The sequence below is a fragment of the Streptopelia decaocto genome, assembly GCF_964273445.1.
Source record: "Streptopelia decaocto genome assembly, chromosome: 5".
Taxonomy (NCBI): domain Eukaryota; kingdom Metazoa; phylum Chordata; class Aves; order Columbiformes; family Columbidae; genus Streptopelia; species Streptopelia decaocto.
Genome location: NC_138659.1, coordinates 59,128,369 through 59,156,269, shown reverse-complemented (window position 1 = coordinate 59,156,269; position 27,901 = coordinate 59,128,369). Strand labels below are relative to the sequence as shown.

The following is a 27,901-nucleotide window of genomic DNA, read 5'->3' as shown; positions in this document are numbered from 1 at the left end:
AGTGCTTGGGGAGCGCGTGTGCGAAAAACCTCGTTCAGAAATGGGTTGCCGTGGTGTCAACAAGCCACTACCAGTGCCCTTCTCAGAGCAGACCCAGGGTGGCCTCGGGACTGTGTGCCCTTATGGGCCTTGCTCCGAGTTAAATTACTTATGGCTAGCTCACTTGGTTTTCCAGGAATTTCGAATGTTGCTTTTTTTATTCGCGTTTGGTAACCACAGATTTGTTGATATTACAGAATTTAAACCTTTTTTGAATGAGACAGGTATATTGTGACTGATGTGCTTGTGTGATAAATTAAACGTTTACCTGTGCTTCATTAGCAAGCCGCCTAGTTCGTAGCTGGAGGAGCGACAAATGTAAAAAGACGGTAAGAAAAAAGCGCTATTAGCGATTACAAGTAACAGCTCTTTGAGACTCAGCGCATGCGCAACGGCTCGGGCCCATGCCCGCTAAAACTACAGTTCCCATCATGCCCCGCGCCGCTACCGCGCACGCGCGCTGGGCGGGCTGCGCTGGCGGACTACCGCTCCCGCCCTCCCCTGCGGGCGGCCAGCACACAGTCCCGCGTTTGCCCTGGTCTCCACCCCCCACCCCGAGCCATGGACACGGAGGTGGAGGTTGGCTCCGTGGTCTCGGGGCTGTCGGCTGGGGATGGAGCAGGAGCGGTCCCGGCCGATGAGGATCAGGAGATGGAGGGGGCTCCCAGCTGTTCGGGGTCGCGCTCCCTCCCCTTCGAGTTCGAGCGGAGCCGCTCGGAGTCCAGCGGCGATGAGGACGACGACGAAGACGACGAGGAAGAGGAGATGGAGGAAGAGGAGCTCGAGGGTGACGCCGGGGCTCGGTTCGGGACGGACGACGGGGAGCTCGATTCGGACGACGACCGGGAGGTAGGGGCGGGGGGTGTGAGGGGGAGCGTCCTCTGAGGCGAGGGCACGCGCCGGCCGCCACCGGAGCAACGGCTCCGTCGCGCGCCGGGCCCCGCTCCCGGCGTGCCCCGCGGGGCGCGTGTAGCTCGAGGTGGGGGCGCGCGCTCCCTGCGGCAGCAACGGCGGGACCAGCCGGGATGGAGGGGGCGGCCCGGCCGGGGGCCCAGGGGCTCCGGTGCGGAACAGGGCACCGCGGGGACAGCTGTGAGACGAGGGTGGGAATGTGAGCGTGAGGAGGGCACGAGGTGGTGTGCTGGGCAACCCGCCCTGCTGTGGGGAGGCTGCTGGCAGTGAAACACAACGTCTTCAGGTGGGGCCTGGTGTCTGCGGGAGGTCAGTTTTCAGGCAGGTCCTGTAAGCAGTGGACTTCAACTTTTACGTGCTTTTACAGACTTTTGAAGACTTCCAGGTGTGAGTCTGGACCCCTGCTTAGGCAGTGTAAGCTGTATGGTAATAGGCTTTTTATTATTAACAAAGTTCATTTTTTCTGTCTCATTTAGATGAAGCCCCTACAAACTGTTGGTGTAGCTGGGAGAGTGGTAAATGGTGGCATGTGGACAAAAAGAGTGGTGTCGTGAGAAATAAAGCCCCTTAGCCTAACTTTGAGGCTAGAGGAAGTGGAACATAATCTCACGTGTTACCTTTCTCAGACAGATCTCAGATCTTTGCTATCAAATAAATTTGTTCTTTTTTGAAATAGTAGACTTCCAACGGGAAAATTGTGAAATTATTTGTATGCTTTCCTGAGAAATGTGCTTAGTAACCAGAATTCAGAGCACTGAAATTTTAGTCTTTGCTTCAATATATATTTTATAACCCCTAACTGTGTGTAGAAACAAAACACAGCACTAGTTACATATCTTGATTGGGGGACCCAACATGCTTGCTGAGCATTTTCAAATAATGGTATTATTTGCTTCTAGTATCCACTTCAGTCTTGTTTATTATTTAATATTCTGTTAGAGTTATCCAAAAGAACTCTTCCCAAAAGGGCAGTTTATAGTTTGCTTTTTGGATATGATTCATGAAACAAATTGCATTGCCATTCACAGAAAGGTTGGTTCAGATGACTAGATTAAATTCTTCTAGAAGAATTCTTCTTCTAGAAGCTGCAATCAGGAAATTTCATGGCTTAGCCTTTGTATTCAAACTCTTGCAAAATGTCTTTGTTTGTAGCGTATGATAAACCTCGCAGAGTTGACCCCTTACATCCTGTGTTCCATCTGCAAAGGTTACTTTATTGATGCTACAACTATTACAGAATGTCTGCACACCTGTAAGTATCAGTATTGTCATTTTAAGAGTTTAGTTGCAAATTCAAACAAAGGTTAGCTGTCGAGATATTCTGCTTTCAAAAAGATAATTCTCTGTTTGATGTGAATGTGTATTGTATTTATTCTGTTCCTTAAGGAATTTTATTTTTTTTTAAGTAGGCTGTAAGAATTTGGGTATGTAGCTGAGAAAAGAAAGTTGAGTGACCCTGCTCGCAATGGACTAGAGAGTTTCCTAAGTTGTTACTGATATCAGCTTCTAAGCTCACAAAACTAAGTAGGCAGCCATGTGGAAATAAATTTTCAGATACAGAAATTGTTACATGCCTCCATAGAACAGTTAGTCTATAGACTGATGAACAGAAATAGGTGAATAAAAAAAAACTTATTTCAGTGTTCTTGTTTTGTTATTTTTCCCCTCTTTTTTTCTGTTGTCTTAGCAGTTTTTCTATTGCTAACAGAACTATTTTCTCTCAAAGCTAATAAAACACTTTCTGTGAGCTGAATCTTTCAGCCACACCCATGTTCCCACCTGAATTCAAGAATCTCAACTTCCTGGTCCTTCCAGCTGCTAACACTACTTAGAGGGAAATATCATATTTTTCTCTGTCTTTTTTTTTTTTTTTAATTAGTGTGGCACTGCTTACTAGTTTTATCTATGCTATGTAATATTCAGTGCCGTTTGTAATTTAAGAAAATGCACAGCTGTTAGTAGTGACAGCATAATGTTGCAAGTGCAATTGTGGTGATCTCTGAGAAGTTCCCTGGTAAATGTTGTGGAAAAGTTTGTGTTCAGGGTGACATGGAGCTGATTCAATAGTAAGTTATTTATTCTGGATGTTTTCGCTCATTAGCTTTCCTTCCGATTTTTTAAAGTACATGTGAAATACAATGAAAACGGCAGAATTATAATTTCTTACCTTGGTTTTTCTACTGAAACTACTTGTAGGGTGCTTTTTAGCAGACCTTTTGTCTGCAGCAGTCAGCTCTCCTTTTTTTCTGGTAACACAATTACAACATTGAACACATGTTGTTGTGTCAACTGGACTAGGGTTATTCCTGTGAATAATCTTAACTGAATATCCAAAAGCATTGTATCCTGTACAGGCAGAAAGCTGTTGTTTACTTGAGTTTTAAAGTTGAAAGATTTGCTTTGTTTTGTTTCTGACAAATTTTAATTGAGAAGTCTGGGTGTAATTGCTTCTAATGCTTAAACAGATGGTGTTGTATAGTGGACATGTGACTTTTATGAGGTTTCTTTTCTTTACAGTTTGTAAAAGCTGCATAGTGAGACACTTCTACTATAGCAACAGATGTCCAAAATGCAACATTGTTGTACATCAGACACAGCCCCTTTATAATATCAGGTAACAAGTTCATGTTATTTTTATAGGTATCTTTTTTCCCATGTTTTGCTGCTTGCTTTTAAATGTTTTGTTTTACAGACTTGTAGTGCTTTCCTATTTCAAATGAAGGAACAAGAAATGCATTTGTTCTTTGTTTAAGTTTCATCTCAATAGCAAAGATAAAAATACTCAATTTCTTGTTTTATCTAGTTTGTATCCCTTTCTATAGTTTGTTATTCCCCCCCCCGGGTATTTTTATATATTTCCTTATTGTTAGAGGTGATATGAGATCTTCACTATTCACTTTGATTTCCTTTTAGACAAAGCTTTGTTGGCATCGTATACTTACTAGCTCTGAGAATGGAGTTTTAGTTTCTTGAACTGTTCACGAATTCTTGAGGGTTGGTGCTTTTAACTTTCCATGGCTGCTTCTATTAGAGCCCTGCTGTCAGGACATTAATTTAGGCAGATGTGGAGTTGCTGCTCTGTTACTCTTCTCTTTATGTAGGTTGTATTTCGACAGTGTATTTGGCATCTCTGTTATAATTTCAAACCATGCTGTATTGCACCAAAGACTCTTTCATTTTGTTTTGTTTTGTTTTGTTTTTCTCTTTAATAGACTGGACCGGCAACTGCAAGACATAGTCTATAAATTAGTTGTCAATTTGGAGGAAAGTAAGTCCCTTTCTTTATTATATCAATTTAGAGATAACTGAACAGAAAACAGTAATTCAATGCCCCATTTCTATTCTTAGTTCTTTAAAATAGCTTTGTAATGTTTGATTATAAATCTTTCTTAATTAGCTGTGCCAACTGGCGTCTTTCTGGCTGCTAAATGCTCTTATGGGTATTTGTATGTACCCTGTCTCATGAAACACAGGTGTCACTGTATCCAGACAAACATTTGGATAATATTTCACAGCCATGCCTCATATTCTTTTTTAAGTACAGAAAATGTCATTACATCTAACAAGTTCACTTGCCTCAGTTGAAAAAAAGGTGCTAAGACTGATTCTTTCAAATGCTTTTCTTTTTTTCCACACTTCCACTGTCACGTCATTTCCCTTGAACTTGGGGAGCTAATGAATCTGTATGGTCTGCCTCTGTGGACTGAGTGAAATATACATGTCTCATGGGTGTGTATATATATATATATATATATATGAACTATAGATGGTATAAGTACAGTCATGACAGCCTATAGATGCTATAAAAAGAGTCATGACAGCCAGAATAATGCTAGTTTTTGCAGTTATTTCAGTGTGGTTAATGGCCAGCTCCTCTCTCATGTCTTCCCAGTTTTTACTAATAAACTCTTAGTCATGGTATCTTAAGTGTCCCAACCTCATCTGGAATACTAGTTATGGTGAAGGTCTGTAGGAACTTAGGAAGTTTTTACTGCTCTGAGCATTGGAAACTAGATAGATATTCTCAGCATCTGAAATAACATTCTAATCTGTTGTCTACTGTGGTGTTTGGGTTTTTTTTGTTTGTTTGGTTTGGTCTTTGTGTGTGTGTGTGTGTGTGTGTGTGTTTGTTTGTTCTGCTTTATTTTCAGGAGAGAAAAAACAAATGCATGACTTCTATAAAGAAAGAGGATTAGAAGTGCCCAAACCAGGTGAGCTGTCATCACTTTAGAGAATACTGTTAAGGAAATATTTACAATACCATTTATTCTTAAGGCCTTTCCTTGAAATATTAGCTTATAACTGAAGATATGTAGTATTGGAAATACGAGATTCTTGGTTGCCCGATTACGGTAACTTATCACAGTTCTCAGTTACAAAAATAGATGGAAAAGGTAGTAGTTAAACCCAGATTGTGGCTGGATTTATTTTTTAACATGTTCTATTTTGTCAGCAACCAGGAAATATATATATATATGTGTGTTAATTTTATTTTCTTGATCTTAATAAATTATGGGCATCACCAAGGGGTAAAAATAACAACTTCAAAGTCTGTTGACAGATGAGGAATTAGTCTAATTGTTTCTTGTCTTGCTATCAAATAAACAGCTCTTTGGAGAAGTGCCATGCTGGAAGCTAATAAAACTCTGGTTCAGATATACAACATGAAATGTATAAAGAACTGATTTAGTAATAAGAAAATAGAATGAATTGCACAGACCCTTTTTGCTTATGAGTTCATCTGTTTTGCTTGGCGTGTTTTAGCATCTTATACTGCTTTTATTTCAAGTTATGTTTGCATTTTGGCTATTTGAATATTTTAGCTGTCCCACAGCCAGTTCCAGCAAGCAGAGGAAGACCTCGAAAAGTTCTGGGCTCTGTGTTCCGGATCCCACCAGAACTTGACATCTCCATACTTCTGGAGTTCATTGGGTGAGTTGTGGGCAAATGTAAGAGCAAGTCAGTGACGAGGGTGCTGCTTGTGTAGGTCGGACTGTTACTGGCTTAGTTGTCATTGAATGTGCATTTCCACCATCTCAAATAGCAGATGGAGAGCTGGTTTTAACTTACTGTGCAATAGTGATAGCCAACTATGCATAGCTAGATGATGTAGATAATTAAATGTGAAAGGTGACTTTCTATGACAACAGTTTCCTAAAAAGCATAGTTTTAAATCTTAACGTGTTTGTTTTATTTTTAACGGAGTAATGTAGTATCAGTAAGCTGAATTATGAAATACCTATCTCTTAAAGTTCCTTAATCCCTGTAGGTGGCAGTACCATTAATGCTGACTATGTTAGGACTTGCTCATGTAACTCAGCGACTGCAACCTGGGCAGCAAGAGCAATGTTCCTTTAAATGTTATAGGTGGCAATAATAATGTGGTCCACTATTAAGTTTAGCTGACAGTTTCCCAGACTTTAATGAATTACCCTGAAGCTTTTGTATCAGGACTTTCCTTTAGCCATGGATTGTGAGGGGGAAATCCAGCCCCAACACTTCAGTTGCTTTCAGGTACACAAGGAAGATAAATTGTATTCCTTTGGCCATGTGTAAATTTATATGTTAGTGATTGAGAGAGCGTAATTGAGAAAGGACTGAAAGCTGTAACTACTTTGCTAGTGCCATACTGTGCAGAACCTCAGTTGTGGAAGAGAAGTAGCTTGTCTTTTGCAACTCTTGCCTCTCTACCCAGATTGTGCTCGCTTTTGGCCTGACTTTGCCTGAACAAAGTGTTCAGAGGACTCCAATACATAATCATAGCAAACTATTACACAAATTAAGTCAAGCCATCAGAAATTCGGAACTTCTATGCAACAAAGCATACCATCGTGATTCAGTCTCACTCTTGTAGATATCATGTCCCAGTCTTTCAATGTGTCCAGTGTTTCCACCATGTCTTATTTTATTCAGAGTACAGAGCAAATTTCCTTCATGGGTAAAATTTGGCCAGGTAGGTAGTGATGTGTGGGTTTTTATGTTGTTGGCTTTCTTTCTTTTTTTTTTTTTTTTTTTTTTAAGTGTTGCCCATCATGTGGCTTTTTTATTTCTTGCGTGAGAAGTAGGATTGCAGGAAGAAAAGATAAGGTCTTCAAACTAAGCCAGTAGGGAACAATCTGTGACTGTTCTATAAAATGGCCTTGTGAATCCACATACCTGGCTTAATTCCATTGTTCATTTTCTGTATGCCTAACTTGCAGAATTGCTGAATGCTTGCAAGCACAGCTGAAAGCAGTGGGAGTCAGACTAAAGCTGTTGTATCTAGTGTTCTGCAGACAAATCCAATCTTTTATGTTCCAAATTGGGCACTTAGAGTTCTTAGTTACCTTTCAACACAGTCTGTCTCAGGTTCCTCTTTTTAAACATGGTATTATACTGCCATTCTGCTGAGTAGGATGGTATGGAAATACATTCATGAACTGAAGAAATGAGACAGAGGAAATTAATGCTTTAGCATTAAGAGCACGATTGTCATAAGTAAAACCAAGAGCCTTGTGTTGAATGGGAGAGGAAAACAAAGACACGTAGCTTTTCAGCGTGTGACTATTTTGTATTGTACACTCAAAACTTAATTATAATTTTTAATTGTACTTTTAAAGGCTTATTTCCCTATAATGAATGTGGTCTAAAACATATATAATTAATAAGGGGTCCTAGCGACCCTTTCAGGTTGGAAGATGTGGTGACTCTATAGGAGAGTTTCCTTAGATTGTCTTGACTGCAGGATTAGAGACATTTTGAACTCATTGTAGTGAAAGTACTTTGGGTTAGATCTTCACTCTGAAAGTCTCCTGGTTACTTCTCCCCCTCCTGTGATTCTCGGCAAGTATGTTTTGGGTTTTTTTTCAAAGCAAGAGGAAGATGTTGGGCAACTTAAATCTCAAAACTAGTTAACATTTATCTGCCTGTCTGTAGAACAGAATTACTTTAGAACCTGTACTGTTGTATTTGTTTTTCTGGTAGTTTTATTTTGAGCTTCTGTTCCAGTGTTGGCAGCAAAGCAGGTAACACTGTGCAAATACCATCTATACTATGTGAAAGTGTCCGCTATGTTTCTGTTACTTATATGGATGGAAACAGAATGTTTCTAACAGAAAAAGGGTGATGGCTTAACAGCATCTACTTCACAATTTATTTTACTGACTACCTTTGATCTTCTTTTATACTTTATATGTTCAAGGGTTAATATGTTTTCCCCTTTGAAGGTAAAAATCAAAGAGCTTTTCTTGACAATGAGAGATTAAGAAAGCTCTTTATTTAAAGAAAACTTGGAGTGGATTGGACCAGCCAGCAGAAATTGTTACTTTGAAAGTCTCTCTGTATTGTGTCCTTAGAGTATATAATATAGTTGCCTGTGACTGTGAAACTGTATCAAAGAAAATGAGAGCCGTAATGGCAAAGCTTTTCTATGGTTGTTTCTTAGTAACTTTACATTTCATTTCAGTAGCAGAAGTTGATGACAGCTTTACTTAACTGGTAGCCAGAACATGTTTAGAGGTAGAGATACTCAATTACAATAACTTGAAGTGCCACGCTACTGTGTGGCCTGCACAAGCATTACAGATACCTTTGTTTGCTATCAAATGGTCAGTAAAAGTATAGTCAATTTAGAGTGATGTTTGATTTCCCTCTTCAGTGCAATGAAATACTGCATTTTTTCTTCTCATGTGTACATACTTGCTACTGCACTGCAGGAATAGTGGAATGTCATTAATTGGGCTTAATTAATTGAGAAATTTATACATTGCACTATGAGATGGTGATGTGGAGTCTAGACGATCAGTAGTATTAACAGATCACATGCTCAGACTGTGCAAATCAATGAATCTTTGTTGAAACCAGCTGAGAATTTGGTCATTTGCCACCTTTGTGTGTATCTCACCTTCCAGAGAAACACCTGCTGTTTTCCTGAGTTCCTAGATAGCATTAGCATTAATCCTGGGGTATAAACAGTCTGGAAGGCCAACAACTGGCCCAGAAATCCTCTTCTGTGGTTGGGCATGTTCTGTAAGCAACTTCTTAGGTACTGTCTGTTAAAGTTCCAAATATCAAGGATGATGAAGTATGGATGTTTAAGTAGCATTAACATTACAACCTATTCCTATGAAAATGAGTGTTGTCTTGTGTTTCAAAATGGCTTCAGGCTGTGTTTTGTTTTGGTTTGTTTCCGTTTCATGTAGACAAACGTTAAAGTCACAAATAGCTGAATTCACGAGAAAAATGGAGTACAAAATAAAGGGTAGGAGAAAAAGATAAATTCAGTCTAATATTATCTCATGTATTAGAGTTTAGTGAAAGGAAGAGCCTGATTGGGAAAATAAGCTTGATATGCTAGACTATTAAATCAGTAAGTGACTATTATAATAAAGAGCTTGAGGGTGTTAATAACTGTTAACTGTAGCAATATTGATTGTGTTTACTCTTCTCTTGTTTTTCAGAGCTAACGAAGGCACAGGGAATTTTAAGGTACAGATGTGATTTGAATTTTTCTCTTATGATTTACTTCAGAAATATGTATAACCTGAATGTATTTAATGTAGTTTGTTTTTCTTACACTGAGTGCAGCCTGAACTTTCATCAGCATAGTAATAACCAACCTTGAATTACAGAGTACTTTCAAACCTATTATTGTATAGCATCACAGAATAGGAAAAGAATGCTTCTGAGGCTACGTAATTAAAGTTTTAGTGGGAAAATGGAAACAATACTGATGAAATTTCACCTCAGTGATTCTAGGTTGTTAATCTTGCATCTCTCCCCAAAAAATGCTCTCTTATGGCTTTTATTGGAATCCTAAACAAAGGTGAAGACATTGTCTAAAATACTGGTTTTTGGAAAAGTTTCTCTATTTGTAGGGGAAAGCTTGCATAGGTTATTCAGAGGAAGCATAGCCTGAGTTATAAAAATAGTACAATAAATTGCTATGTGTTTAAACATATAACAAAAAAATATACAGATTGTCTAGGCAGCATTATACGCTTCCTTAGTCATCAGAAAGCTTATTCTTTTCTTCATCCCTTCACTAACAACTATAGAGTGGCTGTTCTGCTAAACAATTAGCGTTCCCAATCCCTGCCAAGGAAGAAGACTCTTCTTCCAATACAGATCTTCTTACTGAGCTGCTTTGGTACAAATTCATTGAGAAAGTGCACATTGTTTGCTGCCTTCATCATTTCATATGATGTAGTTCAGAGATACTCGGAGTGTGTCCTTCCAGTATTTTGACTAAACATTTAGAAAACAATATTCTGTTGAAGGGCAAGAATGAGATGTAATTTTAAATTACTCTGTGTATGTTGCATTTAATCTTTCATTGCATTGGAACTGTAGGACTTAAAAGATGGGATGACACAGAATAATAAAATATAAGAGACACCTAACTGGTACAATTAGCAGAAAAATTTTATTGTTGAAAAGTTTGAGAAAAACACCTGTTAGTAACTTTAAATATTAATTCTCCTAAGTGTACCATTTTATTAATTCCCATCATGTTTTCAGCTGAGTTGATTTCTAATCAATACATTTTCAGGCACAAATCTGAACCGTTAGATTTGATTGCAGTTATTCATACTATTTTTAATAGTAGTTAGATTTGTTATGGCAGAGCTTAGGAGGCAATTTCAAACTTTAAAATACAGTAATAGGAATTTTTACAAAAGACAAGCGTAGTTTCGTAAAACAAAATTCATCTGTAGGATGGGGCAACATTCCTGAAAATGTCTGCAGTGAATTTTCTTCACCTATTACACCCCTACAGCTACCCAGCAATTTTTCCTTCTTTTTACCTTTACATTTCACACTATTTTTTTCGTCTTCTTGCTCTTGTATCACCTTCCATTCCTCCTGCCTCATATTTGCCCTTCTTTCTGCTTTGTTTTTTTGTCTTGTTCATTTTGGGCCACAGAAGAATGACTGAGGGCAGTTCAACCATTTGACTAACTTACGTGTTGTAATATTGAAATTTGTCAGACACTTATTTCCTCTGCAACATGCCATTCCAATGCAAGTAGTGTTGCCTTTTAAAAATGACACCTGGCTCAAACATCGTTAAGGAGTGTTTGTGATTCATGAAAGGGAATTTTTGTGTGTTTTGGGGGATTTTTTTTTTTGTTTCGTCTTTAAGCCATAAATATCCCTGTTCATTTTAACTGTGGTGTTTTGAGGATGTTGAAGATGAAAGGCTACTCCCATTACTCACAGGAATAGTTCTGTGCCACAAGTAATCCTACTGTCCATAGACTGAAGTGCCACTCATCTTATGGGTCTATTTAGACTTGTATATCATCTATATGAGTTTTAAGAAATACCATATCTTTTAACTAGTATTTTTCTACAGCATTTTGCAATTCCTTGCTGTATGTTAAACCCTTGCTTCACTGTATCTCTTCTTCCTTTTTATCCTTATTTTCTTCACTACACTTTCTATCTTCATGCTTCTTTTTTATTCCACTTCATGACCAAGAGGTTTACTCGTCAGCCTTCCAAATGTTCTTTCATATGCACTTCTCATAAACATACCCTGATCCATTTTTAGCATTTCTCTGTCCTCAGTGATCTGTTTATCTGTCTTCTTTTTCTAAACTAGATGTTGAACTTCATATATGAAGGGTTTTCAACCTTTTTTTTCTTCTTTTAATGAGGATGGAGAGGGGAGAGAACAGGTTACAAGGTACATGGCCATAACCTGTGATTTATACATACAGCAAGCATAAACTCAGCATCATCAAGCTTGCAGCAGCATGGTTGCCTAGATCATATGTGACTGTCATTTCTAGCTCTTGTGCATGAATAAATCAAACTATTGTTACAAAGCCACAGTTATCATGGACACATATTTAAATTCATGATTGAATTCAAGGGTTGTCCATGACCTTCTGATCCTTCTTTCAAATTTAAATAGTACAATGAACCTGGATAGTAAATCACTGCTATTGAGAAGTCAACATAAAAATCTAATTAATTGACACAAAAGGTAATCCATTTATCACACTGAATGCACTCATCTGCTCTGCCTTTGTGCCTCTTTGCTGAGCTGCCAGTATCACCAGTCAGCTGTTTAAAATTTCATCCGCAGAAGAAAAACTCATTAAAATTTTTGAGGCTGCATAACAAATGTCTTGTCATTGCAGTCCTTGCTGTGAAAGTATTTAGAAATTATACAAAAATATTTCAGACCAGTCTTGTCCTTGTGTTCTCATAGTAGTGTGTTTTAATTGATTCTGGAATGTCATGGACTGTTAAGTTGATTCCAGTCCAAGCCATAATACTTCTAGAATGCTAAAGGAGTTAAGCTCCTTGCATTATAAAATGACATGGCTTTATTATCGGAACCATGTTTGGTATACAAGCCTGATTTTGTTTTGTTTTGTTTTTTAAATAAGGAAACTTTAGGAAATAATTCAAGTGCTTCTGATAAGTAAACGCTTATCTGTGGTGTGAAGTTCTTAAACTGCTGTGTAATACTAATTTCTATGCAGCATTGATAGCAAGTATCATTCTCCAGTACTTCAATAGTGAAATAGGACTGAAGTCAGTAGTTTGTTATTTTTAAATGTTGTTAAAAACAGGAGGGAGTTTGAACCTGGAGTCTTCAAACGTATTTAGTCCTTTTCCTATGAGGTACTCTGAAAGCAGATCAGAGAGAGAAGGGTCCAGAAAATGGAAGCTGTCTTACTCTGTTATGAGCCTTTCTCTTGGGTTTGGGATTTAAGAGTGATGATGGCTGAAAATGTACATTGTCTTAAAATCTTATGTTTATTCTTTGCAGCCTTTGGAAAAGAAGTTTGTGCGTGTTTCAGGGGCGGCAACAATTGGACATGTGGAGAAATTCCTCAGAAGAAAAATGGATCTGGACCCTACTTGTCAGGTATCCCACTTGTAGTGGCACTTCCAGGGTCACTGATCAGTGTAATGCCTGTGATTCAGACAGAACATTTACATTGTTTGTTAGAGTCTAGAAGTAATGCTAGTTGTTTTTTTTGTGGGTTTTTTCAATGCAGTAAGGATAAAAAAATTAAACATTTGAAATATTGTGATCTGTGAGGAACAACTCTCCCAGCTCATTTGCAACATGTTTGGATTTTCATTAGAATACTTAGAAATGAAAGGTATAGATGCAAATGTAGACATGTGCCTCCAAATAAGAATTCAAAGGAGCAGAATACAATGCAGAATAATTTGACTTCATATTTCTCAATCATTTTGATAGGAATTGCGTGTCAAAACCAGTTTTCATTTCTTTGATATACTTCAGTAGCCATTCAGTTGAGAAGGTGCAGGAGTTTCATAATGTGCAAACAATTCTTCAAGCTGTCAATTATTGGGAGATCAAGCTGATACTGATGTGAATAGGCAAATGGTGGAAGTGCTGCCTTTGGAGTTAAGGCTGTGTTTTCATACAGCAGTAACTGCTTGAGACAATACAGCATGACTGTGTGCCTCAGTAATGAGTATTTATTCATTCTGTTTACCTTTTCAGCGGTGACAAGGCAAATCAGATATAAATTATTCATCATTCTAAGGAAGTAATGTATTTTCATTTGCTGGTTTCCTCTCAGTGAGAGTCCCTGTAGCTTTCAGATGGTGGTGATTAGATATTTTGAACAAATAAAAATATCCTCAAAATAAAGCTAAAGAAACTTCTTGCATTAATTTGAGGGGAAGGAACTGAATTCTGCAGTAATGACCACAGAGGCTACAATGAATGTGAAACAGCAAAAATAACTGTAAACAGCTTTCAAAAAAGAAAATCTTTCAGGTTCTGTGTTAAATACATCAAATGTGGATACTAAATATATGCGTGTGTATGTATGGATCAATATCTAATGAATATTTAATGCTATGTCCAGATTAGTTTTTACTTGCTGGTTTCCTCCTAGAAGCTAAAAGCAGAAATAGTACTAGGCAGTTAAATCTTCTTCACATTAAGATTCAACCTAACATGAATGGAGTGTTTTGCGTCATTGTCATACTATACAATGGTGAAGTGAATTAGTCCTTTTTCAGCCGTTAAGGAGAATTCCTGTGTTCCTGATTCTCAGAATAATGCAGCACAGAGCATAAATCTTCCTCAGTCTTTTCAAGAGAGAGATAGCGGGTCAGCATGCAGAAGAGCATAAATCCAGGGGAATTGAATAGCTGAACACAGAGTGCCTCCTCTAGCAGAAAGTGGCCATATGAGAGAATATGTAATGATATTGCAGTATGCTCCTCAAATACTGCAGTGGCAGAGCTTAGACATTTTTCTTGCAGAAACCAGAGAGCTCATTTTCAATGCTCTTAACTTTAATTTTGAGGTTTTGTCATTGTAATTCACAGAGGAGAGCCTTCTCATTTCCCTGTACTTGAGAGAGTGCTGTGTTAGCTGTTAGCTGCTCTAATTTGGAATGTTAGAGACTGGATTTACATTATGCACAGTGAATTCATAGTAATTCATAGTAATTTTATAAAGAGACTTTATTTTTTTTTTCCCCAAAAAATTACTGGTTTTGTGGGCAGTTACTTAGCAGAAGTGCCTCCTCCAGAATTGCAGACATCATTGGCATAGTTTAGCTGCAGCAGAGGACATTGTTTAGAATTGCTGAGTTTGCCCTTCACTTGCATCACGGAAGTATGGATTGCATTTTGAAGGAGAACTGTGTGAAGTAAATGCTGACAGTGGCATACAGTGAGCTGTTCTTTTCTATTGAAACACTTCTTCCAAACAGTCATACTAAGCAGACTTATTCATGTGTTTCTTACTGAAGGTGAGAGTGGGGGAAACAATGGCTCATTTTCTGTCAGTGGCACAAACAACTCTTTTGCAACTGATGAATGACTCTGGATGTTTGTGGGATCATTTTAATACATGATCTAAATTCCCATTAAATTCATCAGAGTTATTACTGAACAGCTTTTTTCAGTGGATGCACCAAACTGGGAGTGAAACAATAAACTGTCCTCTCTGTTCCAGAAGAGAGACCCATGTTAGGTGTGTGAGGTGGGCAGCATTAGGGCAGCACATTAGTGCTGTGCATGCTAAGTACATTGGGCCAACAAAGGTAAAGATGGCTTTAGTGTCTAGCATGCTAGACTTAAACTCTTCTAATGACACGTAAAAGGCTTTGGTACTGTTTTGCTAGTCCGAAGACAGGTTGAACTTTACCATGTTTGTGTTCTTTCACAGGTGGACATAATATGTGGTGATCACCTGCTGGAACACTACCAGACACTGAGGGAAATTCGTCAAGCCATAGGAGAGAGTGCAGTACAGGTGTGTGTGGCATCTGGGGCTTTGTTCCAGGTTTTCTATTTTACAATAGAAGACTTCTTTCTTAAGCTATCAGATAGCACCATCTTTTCTGAAGAAGTCACTTAAAAAAAATATCTCCAGCTTATGCAAAATGTTTTTTATATTGTAAATAGAGCTGAGAAGTTTACCATGTGCTAAGAGTGTTCTTGATGCTTGGATGATGTTCTGCATGTGAGCTTTTTTGTGCATTTTTTTCTATTCTGAAACAAGTTGCTGTCTTATCAATGACAAAATATACCAACCTTTCTTTCAATTAACATTCATTGTTTTCCTCCCTGGTGTCTGCATCTCTTTAAGAAATCAAAGAGCTGAAGCATCCCAAATAAAGCTGTCCTTGTGACTGGGTCAGGGGAATAAACTTGCTCATAAAAGCACAAACCAAAGATACACAGTAATGAATGCAATGAATATGCTTGATGCATATTATACCGGTCCTGATCACAGCATGAGTCAGCTGCTTCTTGTTGATAACTTACTGTCTTAAGGACTCCTGGCTCTGCAAATAAGAAAGCATTTTTTTAAATTTCCTTGGGAATCTTTTCAAGGATCTTTATAATGGGAAAGGTCACAAAATTTTAGAAGTGCAACAAAAATAATGAAGTAGTCTAGCCAGTGCATAGTAAAAGATAGATATAAAATTGTGATATATAGTAAATTGTAGAATAATCTAAACTTGGAAATCTGAAAAGATAATATTTAGTACAAGGGGGAGAAATAGGAATTAGATTGGTATTTTATTTGAAAAGGAATCTAAGCAGATGTCAGGCTAAAAGAGTAGCAAATTCAGTTCTCTACTTGTCTGTGCACATACATGCACAATCTTTTACACTTAAATTTCCTGCTGAGCCCTTTCATGGTACAAGGGGACTTCTGTGTCAGGGCAAGAAGTGAAAAGCTGATTTCAAGGTATCTTGGACATTGCATCACCAGTACTTGATTTGAGTAACCAGGAGGGATCCCATGGTCAGGGCAGACTTGTGTAGCTCATGCTAATTAGTGTTAGCAAACATTAAAAATCTTTGAGGCTTATGGTGTGTACCTCTGTTTCTGCAGTGAAAGGCAATAAATGCCATACTTGATGTCATAGCTGTTTATATAATAAGAAGAAAAAATGAAAATGTACCTAACCTGTTTTGGGGAGCAGGGGATAGAAGCAAGGAGGAAGTGGCACTGGTAAAAAACTTGCTTCTAAAGTAATGACTTTTTTAAGTCAATGCAGCAATCAACGCATGGTGATGGAAGTACCCTCTAGTAAGATTTATTTCTAAATTCAGGGCTATAGTCAAATGTACATGCTTTTAGACTTCATCTTAGCACAAAAGCTTTTAATGTATGAAAAATGCTCTTGGAGAAGAACTTTAAGGAAAACTGCATCAGTTTCATTTCTTGTCAGAAATGGATCTGCCTAGTTGGAGTTTAGTGTCTCTCATTTCTTGTCAGAATTGGGTCTGCCTGATTGATGTTTAGTGGCTAAGTACCAGTCAGCAGCTCTGCAAAAAGAACAGTTATCTCAGGATACATTCTCCAGTGATGTTTCAAGTCTTATTATTACAAAATCAGTATGCTAGTGATAAATTCTCACAAGCCTGCTCTCTTGGGCAAACAAACAGAAAAAGGTCTTAGCTTTTTGTGAAGTCTTGTGCTTTCATAATCACTTTTGGCAGGGAATTTGAAAGATAAAGTTTTTAGATAATGTTTTTAGATAGTCATTCAGAGGGGAAAAAAAAAAAAAAAAAGAAATTAAGAGTTCAAATCTTAAAATGGTAGGGGTTGTTTTTTTTTTTCCCACCGAGACCTGAAATTCAATGAGGGGCATAACTGTTCTGGCCCAGTGAGACTACAACTGCAGAGGAACATTTGATGGATTTCGCATTGAGTTCCAAGGACATCTCGTGCCATCATAGCCTTCCAACCTTTCCAAGAGTGCTGGACCTTGGAATGCCCCGACAGCTCTTGCTAGGATGCTGAAGCATTCCTCAGAAGTGCCATTGTCATTTATCAGTTTCTGAGATTCATCGTAGACATTTCATGCAAAGAAAATAGCTTCAGTAGCTACTTAAGCAATACAAAGTCATTTAAAGGAATAAACATTGTGATTTTTTTTTTAAATAGATTAATACAGTCAGTTGTTGGAGGAGAAAAATAACTGCTCTTCTGAATCACATTTTTCACTTGCAGCTTCATTCATGTCAGCAGTTATTCTTTTTGCTGAGAAAAGTGATTCAAAAGCAGATAAGCTTCTCTTTGCCAAAGGCATTAAGTTTAACATGCGTTCTTTGGCAACATTCACACTGGAAGTTTCTTCCAATGAGATACAGCATAATATATGTTGTGTGTAATTTATTTTTCTGGGCCATAATCACTGCAATTTTTAGGGGCTTTTTTACTCCTCTTGAGTGGTTCTTAAATGCCCAAGATGGTTTTGTGAAGATTTTGGTTATTTTTTTCCATACTGAGTAACAATGTGTAGTGATGCCTTAAAGCCTCAGTAAATTGAAGTCTCCTGCAGGTGTAAACTAGCAGGATTTTAGCTAGTTCACTGAATAACTGTGTGCCTTTCCAACAGGTGTGGGAAGATCAAATATTGTAAAATAGATGTTCTTCATACATGCCCCATAGTAACCTGTTTGGGTTGTTTTAATTGGAGTAAATAGGCAACTAATTTTAGTGGTTGAGTGTAAACAATTAACGTGTTACTTTCTGAGTAGTAGACAAAAGGCTAAAAAACATCAGGAATAAATCCTGTTTAATCTTGTAGATCTCAAGATATTTAAACATTTCTGAAATTGGGTTGTTGCTTGAATCTTTCTAATTACTTGGAAATGGGATTTCTAACTCTGTTTAGGGCAAAAACATAAAAAAAATTGCTGCACAGAATTTATATAAAAAGAAGCAACTTTGCTTAATTTTTAAAACAGTGTAAAACTTGTGGAATTTACTGCAAGGAGAGATCAAAGGCACTGACGGAATTTTTTTAAAGGCTCAATTTTGTTACCAGGCATTGAGTTTTGCCTGTAGTTAAGAGTTTGATCAAGTAGCTGAGGAAGGAATCTTGTTATTAGCTATATAATGTATTTCTTCCTTGCATTACTTTCTTACCCTCTGCTGCATAAATGCAACATGATCTGAGCTGGTTGTTGTTTTCACTTGTCTGACACTGGCCTCCTCAGAACTCTGCACCACTGATGGATTTAATGAGCTCACACATGGGAAAAGCTAAAAAGGGCAACTCCTTTATGTCCTTGGCCCTTGGCACGGAGGTCTTACAGATTATAATGCTCTCTTTGTGACTCTCACCTTTTTGTAACCCAACGCCATTGTAATTTTTTGGTCTCTCCTGAGTTATGCAGTAAAAGCTGTGATATAATTTAATTACTGTGACCCTCTAGCACATATCTGCTATTGAAGTGTTTTACTCTTTGCTATGGGGATATTGAACTTGGAAAGTGGCCCCACTTTTTCTTGCTGCTGCTTTTACAACATCAAAAGGTGTATATACTGTGACGTTTCTGTCTGTCAGTTCCACTCTGAAGTTTATAGCTGGGTGTAACAGGTAGGATCCTTTCCCTTTTTTCTTTTTTTTTTTTTTTTTTTGTTGCATCAGGTTCACAAATGTATGGCAAAGAACTATGGAGTTTTGCTGGAAGAGAGGCTCATGTTTCACTTTGCCGTTTTTTTGTTTGTTTTTTTAGGGGTGTCTGAGCTAGCTTGATTTGAGATTTGTCATAAGCAGCAAGAGGTCATTCTCTGTTTGGATTTCCTTTTAAGAACACTATCTAGAAAAAGCAGCTGAACGTATATATAAATGTATAATACTTAAAAAGTGACTGATTACAGAGTAAGCAGTGCCAGTACTGGGTTAACTCCCAGCTTCTCTTTGTATAGAAGCAATTGTAGTGAGTTTGGCCTTTGGTTTAACAGGGCTATTTCCTGTGTAGATAGATAATTTCTTTGAATGTCCTACTGCCAAATTACCTTCTGAAAACTCATTCATCAAATAATATGTTGTAGCATGTCTTGTATAAATATTTCTTTCCTTTAGGAAACTCTGCATGGAGGGAAAACTTGTTTTGACCACAGTTCTTAAAAAAAGGCGGTTTGAATGAGTCTTATTTTCTCTATTGAAGTAACTAACAGGCACAAAGAGGAAGTTTATGTTTGTGAAGGTGTAACAACATGCTGTGTGCCGAGACATTCATAAGTAACTTCATAGTACCTGTTCTACCTAACAAGAAATGAGGACGATCAGGATCCTATCTTCATATTGAAATGTGGTCATCCCACTTTATACTGGGCACTGAGTAAATGAGCTAAAGCTCCTGCCTCCTCCTTTATCCTTTTATGAGTTAGCAGTGGATTTCTGGTTATTAACAGAATGAGAAGATGAAGGAAACTTAGTAAGCAGGAACAAAATAACAGGGTGTTTCAGGAAGATGGACCAAATTTCAAAGATATAGTGATTTCAAGTTAGGTACATATTTTTTAAAAACCCTGTAGTTTTTTTTCCATTCCAGTCTGTTGAAGTTAAGGTTGACTGGCATCTCTCCTCCAGCAGGCCCTCCTTTCTCATTTTAAGCATCCTTTAAACAAAAGTTAAGCTGCATGGGACTCACACCATGTTTGCTGTTGCTCTGAAGCTGTTTGTATCACCTGTAGAGTTAGGGAACATGTATATTTGCTGTAGCCTGAACATGGTCTCTTCGATAGGTGTTTTAATGTGCTGTCCTTTTTTTTTCCAACATGACCCTTCTGGTTGTTTTTGACAGTTGAATACTTTGATCCACTTTTCTCAGTGCCCGCATTTTTAATTCCTTTTTTTATGGATTTTCAGTCATGATCTTATGATTGACATCACCATCTCCAGTGATGCAAACTGGGTTTGATTTCCCTTAGATTTGACTTGTGGATGCCAGAAGTTTATAGATTTAAAAGTGACAGACCACATTCATAGAAGAAAAATCATGGGAAGATGCTTTCTAGAAAGCTACTTTGCTACTCAGGAAATTCCTGAGAAAGGCTTTTGAAATGGGAAAATTATATAGAGAGGTAGCATACTTGCCCTTTTCATATGCTTTTATCTAGACTTTCACCATGGGGCTAAGTAGCCATTTGATCTGCCCTGATATGGCCATTCTTAGAACTTTACTTTTTTTTTTTTTTTTTTTAATATAGGCTCCTATTTTAGTGCTCTCTTTTCCTGATTTGGAACATTAATCTTCTCTTTAAACACATGACAAAGTCTGTAGCCAGGAGCAGTTTCAGGTCGTACTAAATGAGCATGTTGGCTAAATTGATCAAAGTATCACTGTTGTAGATCTGTTCTCCCTTGTTATGAATCTGTTTTCTTTCACCATCACATTTGAAAACTCCAATAGCTCTTCCACTTTATTTTTCCCTTGAAAATATTATACTGTATTTCTTCCCCCCCCCCCCCCCCCCCCAGAACAGTAGCTTTCCTTCCAGTGGCACCATTTAGCTGCCAGACAAAGAAACTAATGGTAGAAGAATGAGTAAAATAATTGTACACAGCAGCAATTAGGATGGTTTTCTGCTGAAAGGGCTTTGTGGCACTAGAGACAAAACAAGGCTATTTTTCTAATAAGAGATCGTGTTCCAGACCGAACATAAAGGTATTGATAGGCACTGTCTGAAAAGAATTCCCAAGGGAAGAAAAAGAGCATTTCATGGAGGTGTGGAAAAGCACATTCTCTTGAGTCTTTTTGAGATCAATTTCTTAATGTTAAATTTTCTCCGATGCAAAATGGCTCTGATTTTTTTGAGTAGCTGAGGGTACACCAACCAGTCAAAAGCATTTTTACATAGATAACAAATTTTTGTTTAAAATTATGTGTATTCTTCCAAAACACTGTGATTAGACTAATATAGTGCTTTCTACTGATAATGTATTATAATACAGAAAGTGGCAGCCGTCTTGTTACTGTGGGTTTTGTTGTTGGGATTTTTTTGTAATTAACTTTTTTATTAAAGATTTTTCTTTAATATGCTGGTATACCTCCTCACACAGAACTGTATCTTCTCTGGAACATATCGTAGGTTCTATATGTTAATAGACAAAAACATCTGAAGCAAAATATGGTAGAAGTTCTAACATGTCAGTTGTGATTAATGCAGTTCTCTTCAAAAGAAAACTTTTATTAAAGCCTGTCCATATAAATAGGTCTAATGCAACGAGTCAGATTCCCAGTGAATCAATGGTGGAAGCAGACTGTGTGTGAATTAAGTGACATAAGTGAGACTAATGAGTTGGGAAGTGTCCTGTTTCACAGGTGAAAGATTTTTTTATTATATGGATGGAACTGTCTCAGAAGATGAGAAACATGACTAATAGTTTGTTTTGGTTTGGGTGTTTTTGGGGGATTTTGGTTTTGGTGGATTTGGTTGTTTGTTTTTTGCTGTATGTGTTTTGTTTTTTTGTTTGGTTGGTTTTTTATCCCTTATATTCATTACTTAATGAATGTGTAGCAGTAGTCTGTGCTCTTCCAGTACAGCTTTTGGCATCACCTTCTAGAACTACTTAAGTGATTTTTTTTTTTTATCTACCTCACAGTATCATCTGGAAAGCAGCATGAGTTGTAAACGAGACCCTATTGTATGAAGATAACATAATTACATTTTAACTTTAAAATAAAAGCAAAGTACCAAATTTTATTCTTTTTTTTCTTTCTTTTTTTTTTTTTTTAACCCTTTGTCCATCTCAGAGAGCAGAGGGGAGTATAATTATTTGCCTTGATATTTCAAAACTTGTATTTGCCATATGGAAGGGACATGGTATAAAATGGTGAGAGAGACTGAAGCTGAGATTCTGTTGCACAGTGAATGTCGTACCAGGTGGAGACAGAAATGCCTTGTGGAGAAAGTGAAGTGATGTGATAATACAGTTTCTTTCTCTTCTCTCTAGGATGGTTTACTTGTACTGCACTATGGCCTGGTAGTATCTCCACTAGCTGTGACTTAAAGATCACTAGAACATCAGAAGGCAAAAGAATCTGGCTCATCAAGCTTCGTCACCGCTGTTTTTCACCAAAGAAGGTCATCGTATCTCCTGTGGCAGGAAGCAAGTAAAAGGAACCACCACTAACTGCTGTATGCTTGTAATTTAGTGTCTGACATTACCACTGTAGAAAATTACAGCTTCTGTAAGTACAGCTATAGATGTTGCTATGCTTTGTGTTACAAATTACTGTCTTCAAATTTCACTCAGCTCAGGGAATTTAAATGCTCAGAGTAGCTGTGTTTTTTTTTTTTTTTTTTTTTTTTTTTTTACTTCCTAAAACCACAAGATCTCACGAGGTGAGCAGTCTTTTTTTCCTCTAAGCTATGAGATATCACTTACTTTCTAAGTGTTTAGCTAGAGCAGTGCTCTCAGGGATGATCTTCAGTGGGCAGTATAATTTATTCTGGGGAGGAGACAGTCATTTGCCTAAAAAAAAAAAAAAAAGAGTAACATGATCATCTGTCTTGGGATGCGATTTGGGGAGAGGAAAGGAACTTAGAAACACAGACCAAAATAGGTAGAAAATGATGCATCATAAGCATTGTTTTTTGAGAAGTAGCATTAAATTTAGTTTTTCATGAAGAAAGACAATTTTGTTTGCACTGGAAATATAGTTGCTGGTAGTTTGGCTTATACCAAAAGGTGGCTCATGCATCTCTAGTCTTAATGGAGATGAGCTGGCTATAAGCTGGTTAAACTATGCATGAAAAAAAAAAAAGTAGCACCTCTTTCTGCCTGCTTGTTGTATGTAAAATAATCACTGTCAGCCTGATTCTGCAGTCATGTAAAATCTGTTGACTGGCAGGAGCAGAAACCCTTTCACTTTAGCACATTCCTTTCTAGCAGCAGTGGTAGCTTTTCCCACTCCTCCTAATATGTATTAGTGCATTGTAGTGGAAACCAGGGCTGAGTAATGTAATACTTGCCTGTTGCTACCAGATTCACAGAGGATATTAGGTAACTTTCAACATATTGAATACTAGGTTTTGTGGCAACTGTAATACTTCAAATTCTGTTCTGTTTAAGATTTCTTGCCCACCATTAAGGACCAGAGCTTTGTGTGTCATGGTCTTGCTGCATACGAGGTCATCAGTGTGGGGATTCACAACAGCTCCTGTCATGCGCCAGGCACCCCTCATTCCCTATATCAGTGTAGGGAAGGGGAGGAGATTCCTTTTTAAGGAGCTTCAGAGCACCTAAGTTGGCTCAAATGCACTTGCTCACTGTCCACCTAAGAGGACTGGCATCCTTTGTCTAAAGAAAGCTTTCATGAATCCTTCCTCAGGTTTTTACAGTAAACATTCAGTTTTGCCTCCGAAGATGACACCATAAGAAAAAGTTGTTTGAAGTAATTCTTGTGATGCTTCTAAAAAATGTAACAGAAATATTTCTAGCTACGAATTCCTATTTTACCTTTAAAGTTTGTATAAAAGTAGTGTTTAAAATGCAGTAGAAAATGAGATTATTTTGTAAACACTTTGTGAGTTGTGTTGATAAGAGATTATATATTGTAACAGTAAAATAAACTTTATTTTAGCCAACTTAAATTTGAGCTCTTACGTCCATGCCATGTTCCCTATGTCAGCCTCAAAATTAATAGCGCATGAACTGCTGGATATGCTCTGGGGTTATTCAAATTACAAATTTCAATTAGTGGGTTGCGTGGTGAAGGGTGGTTTGATACCAGAATCTCCACTGAAGCTAACTGTGTGGCATCATTAGCTGAAGTAATATGCAATTTCTGGGACTTTCAGTTTAATGAGGATTACAGTGAGAAATAAGTCAGTAAAGATGTCAAGATGTTTTTTCAGCCCAGATACAGGAGAAATACTCCTCAGTAGTTACAGAACCCCTTTTTCCTCCATACATACATCCTTTTTGTCAAAACCACCTCTAGGTTATTTTCATTCATGTTTATGGGTGTTGTTATCAAGTCCTCTGGGAACCGGATCTTTCTCTTTGGCTCTTACTTTGTACAAGGCATCTGGCTCACGTGCTTCGAGCTGCCACTTCCCGTTTCATTATCACTCGTGGATTTGTTTTCTCTGTATAACAGCATAGTCACCTTTTACATTGCAAATTCTCCCCGAATTCAGGCTTGAACTTCATGTCTACAAAAGGGCTTATTTTCAAAGTTCAACAACTATGTGGAAGCTGATAGTTAATTTAAATTAGTGTTATTCTAGGATACTGCTGACTTTTGTATAGCCTCAAGATGACTTGCTGCTGCTGGCTCTGATGTCAGTGTCAGTTTCTGGGGGTTTTTTGTGCTTTTGTTTGGTTTTTGGTTTGGGGTTTGTGTGTTTTTTGTTGTTTGTTTGTTTAAAACAAAAGACTTCTGCAATATCTATAAGAAGATATTTTCTGTAGGGTAGATCACATGCCAGCTAAAATGCAGAAGGCCAAGGCTTTCCATGTCATTCTTTCAGTGGCTTAATGAGGAGGATGGAAGGTCTGTTGCCTGTGATATTTTGATACAAATGTTTAGTGACCTCTTCTTTCCCATTTGTCTGCTTCTCTTGATTTCTTCGTCACCTGCCTTCAGAAAGCATATTCTTAGCTTCCTTTTGCTGACTGAACATCCTGCTTTCTGTCACCCTGCAGTGCACCCTGAAGGCACTGACGTTTTCTCTGCTCTCCAGCGCCTGCAGCACCCCTGGGGCTCTGCTTGGCACCTCAGCGTGCAGTGGGGTGACCTTTGGCTGTGGGCTCTGTGGTTTCCTGCGTAAAGATAATCAGTCTGCTTGCTTCAAAATGTGCCAATCTTCTTTCAGCTCTCCTGCTGCTGTTTTATTTCTGTTGGTCTCCTTTTAACCTTGGCTTTCTGCCAGTCACTTTTGGTCCTGATGATAGAAGAGCTGCTGTAACCACAGGCCGACTATGAGGTGGCATCTCTCTCCTCGTGGGACATGAGCCAGCTTCATGCTCTGGAAGCAAGGGAAGGTGTGCTTGGACTCATTCATTATTTTATAGCCACTATTGTTTCTTCATTGATGAAATAATTCTGGTTTTATTTTCTGGTTACCTACTTAGCAATGTCATGGCTAACGCGGATCTTAGTTAAGTACTACTTGTACTGCTGCATAAGTCTGAGTCACTTTACAGACATGCCAATTCCTAGCAAGAGGAGATGGTGAACCCTAGTGTCTGGAGTTCTTATAGATGCAGAATCAAGCTACAATCAAGTCAGGAGCATTGAGTCATGTTTGTTACATTCTGCTGGTTTTCTTTGCATTTAATACAGATTGAATGTAATAAGAAAAAATTGAAGAGACTAGTGAAATATCCAGCTGAGCCCTCTAAATGGAGGGACGCTATGTGGCAATGTATAACATTTATGTTCTTAACACCAGTATTGCACCCAGCCTTGATCGGCATTGCCACCAGACTGTGACACACACAAGTTGGGAGAACCCTTAACACTGATTTGCATAGATGTGAAACAGCCACTGAGTTCTACTGAAAAATAATTCAGGCTTGTCTAATACTAGTCTGTGTTGAATTTATTTTCAGGGAATCATGAGGCATTCATGTGAAATGATTTATGTCAATGCATGTTAAGTCTCTTAACAAATTAAAATTACATCCTTAGCATTTCTGTTTTCCCTTTTTTTCAGTGTGGAGTATCATTATTATTAAATTTGTGCTCCATACAAGTAGGAGGGAGGAGGATTTACTCCAGCAGTTGGGATAGTGCCTATTAACAGAGACAATAGAAGGTTTTATGTATTACATCTCTATCTTTTAAAGGGACATGGTCAAGCTGTTCACTTGAATCTTCTAAAATGCTGCATGCTCAATGGAATGCACCAGGTGCCAGCCTGAATGTTTAAGTACTTTAAAATATACTTATTCTGCTGTGATACATACTTGCTGAGAGGTGGAATGTTGCAAATGGCACATTCTCATGCCTTTTGCTTTTTGTTTTTCTACCTCCTCCTCCTCTGCAACCGTAACTAGTTCAGCACAAAGAGAAGCAGCAAGGTGATTCTATGTTGAATTTTATTCATGTCATCTTTAAGGCACCCTTGCTGAATGAGCCAAGGGGTATTTACATTTGCTGAGGTTTCAGACAGTTGCCATAGATACAGATTTAATCATTGAACAGGTCAAATTTTATTATTCTTGAGAGATAAATGGTAATCCATTTACCCATGAGGTGAAATGCAACATTGACTGACTGCCCTGCAGCTGCATAATTCTTGCTGGAGCTGTACCACCATCTTTACCGGGTTTTGATTTAGTAGAACAACAATATATTTGTTTCAAAGCAGCAATGATCTGCAGAAGAAAAGAAGAAATATTTCATGAAGTGGAAAGGAGAGCTTTTATTTTCTAATTGCTTGTTAATATAGTCTATTTGGAAATGAAATATTAAAATGTCTGTTCTTTTCCAAGGGAACCATTAACAGTGGAAAAGTGGGTGGTGGCGCTTGGCAAAGAGTGAGAAAAATAGCGTGTTCCTGGGAGAGCTACTTAAAGCCATTTTCACCTGGTGCCAGGAGGCAACCAGTCATTCCAAGATGTCACCATGTGCTCAGAGCACGCCGCTTGCAGAGCATTTCTGTAACTTGTGGTCACAGATAAACCATTGTGTCCTTTCTTGCAAATACTGGAGACTGAAAGGTAAGAACTCAGGTGAGAAGCCCAACACCCTTCACAAGAACCTGCAATCTCCTCCTCCTTCGTCTTGGGACATGGGAAAACATTTCCCCTGTTGATGGCAATAAAATAACAGATTATTTGTGTGCCGCGACATGCAGAACAGGAGCAGTGGTGTCTTCCTCTGTGTGAGCAGGTAAACTGAACACAGGGGCACCTCCGTTCTCTTTTCAGCCCTGTCCTTGACTTGCTGTATGACCTTGAGCTGAGTTCTTCACTTCTCAGCTCTGTTCCTCCGGAGCAATAATTTCTCTAAAGCACTGTGTGTGTCAACTCTATGCTACTGCTGGGTATGTGAGGGCAGGCAGCTAACAGACAGCTGTTGAGAATCCCTTTCATTAATGCAGGTGTAACAGGACTGGGAACAGTGTCTGTTACCAAAGCAACCAAGTGTGTTTCTTTTGAAGCCTTGACTTTCATTTGTTTAAAATTTTGTCAAGTGGTAAACGTCTGGACTGAATTTGTTGTGTTGCAGGTTGTTGCAGCTACAAGTGGGTTGATTTAGTTAGCTATGGAGAAGTTAAACCCAAAGGATTCAGCTGGTTTTAAGAAACAAGTAGCTGGTGAACAGTTAAAAAAAATAAATAAGCTTGTTTCATTCTGGGCTGGGCTTTTGTGGTTTGGGTTTTGGGGTTTTTTTTTGTGTTTACAGCTTTGTCTTTTGGTTGCAGAGGAATGCACAATGGAACTTGCCTTGGTCTTGAGGCGCTTATGACCTCTGCCCTCTGAATGTGTTTTCTGGTGTCTGAAAAGTTGAGCTTCCCTTATTTCACCCACGCACCTGCTTGCATGAAACTTGGAGGAGTTTGGTATCTTTGAGACCTTCAGCTCTTTCAGATGTGTCTGAAGCTAAGCTGATGAGCATAAAAAGTGACTGGGGGTAAAAGGGACATTCAGTCACAGTATGATCCTGTAATCCTTGCTTCCTTAATAATCTAGCCTGAGTATTGTGGCTTGCTGAAACATTTTGGCTTGATTTAAGC

At 38.2% G+C, this 27,901-nt stretch overlaps 1 protein-coding gene across 1 annotated transcript; it reads left to right on the top strand.

Moving 5' to 3' along the window:
• Positions 1–545: 545 nt before the first annotated feature.
• PCGF6 (polycomb group ring finger 6) lies at positions 546–23,797 on the top strand. The gene is made up of 10 exons (XM_082053299.1): positions 546–888; positions 2,104–2,203; positions 3,469–3,565; positions 4,164–4,219; positions 5,103–5,162; positions 5,775–5,883; positions 9,390–9,417; positions 12,719–12,817; positions 15,116–15,202; positions 22,161–23,797. The coding sequence occupies exons 1-10, from the start codon at positions 601–603 to the stop codon at positions 22,215–22,217; spliced, it is 981 nt and encodes a 326-aa protein (XP_081909425.1). The 5' UTR covers positions 546–600; the 3' UTR covers positions 22,218–23,797.
• Positions 23,798–27,901: the final 4,104 nt, after the last annotated feature.

What these genes read in the sequence shown, in the direction of transcription:
- PCGF6 (XM_082053299.1), top strand. Translation starts at nt 601, where the DNA reads ATGGACACGGAGGTGGAGGTTGGCTCCGTGGTCTCGGGGCTGTCGGCT. An exon ending in ATTCGGACGACGACCGGGAG is followed by an intron (nt 889 to 2,103) that starts GTAGGGGCGGGG and finishes CTTTGTTTGTAG; the next exon opens with CGTATGATAAACCTCGCAGA. An exon ending in ATACTTCTGGAGTTCATTGG is followed by an intron (nt 5,884 to 9,389) that starts GTGAGTTGTGGG and finishes CTTGTTTTTCAG; the next exon opens with AGCTAACGAAGGCACAGGGA.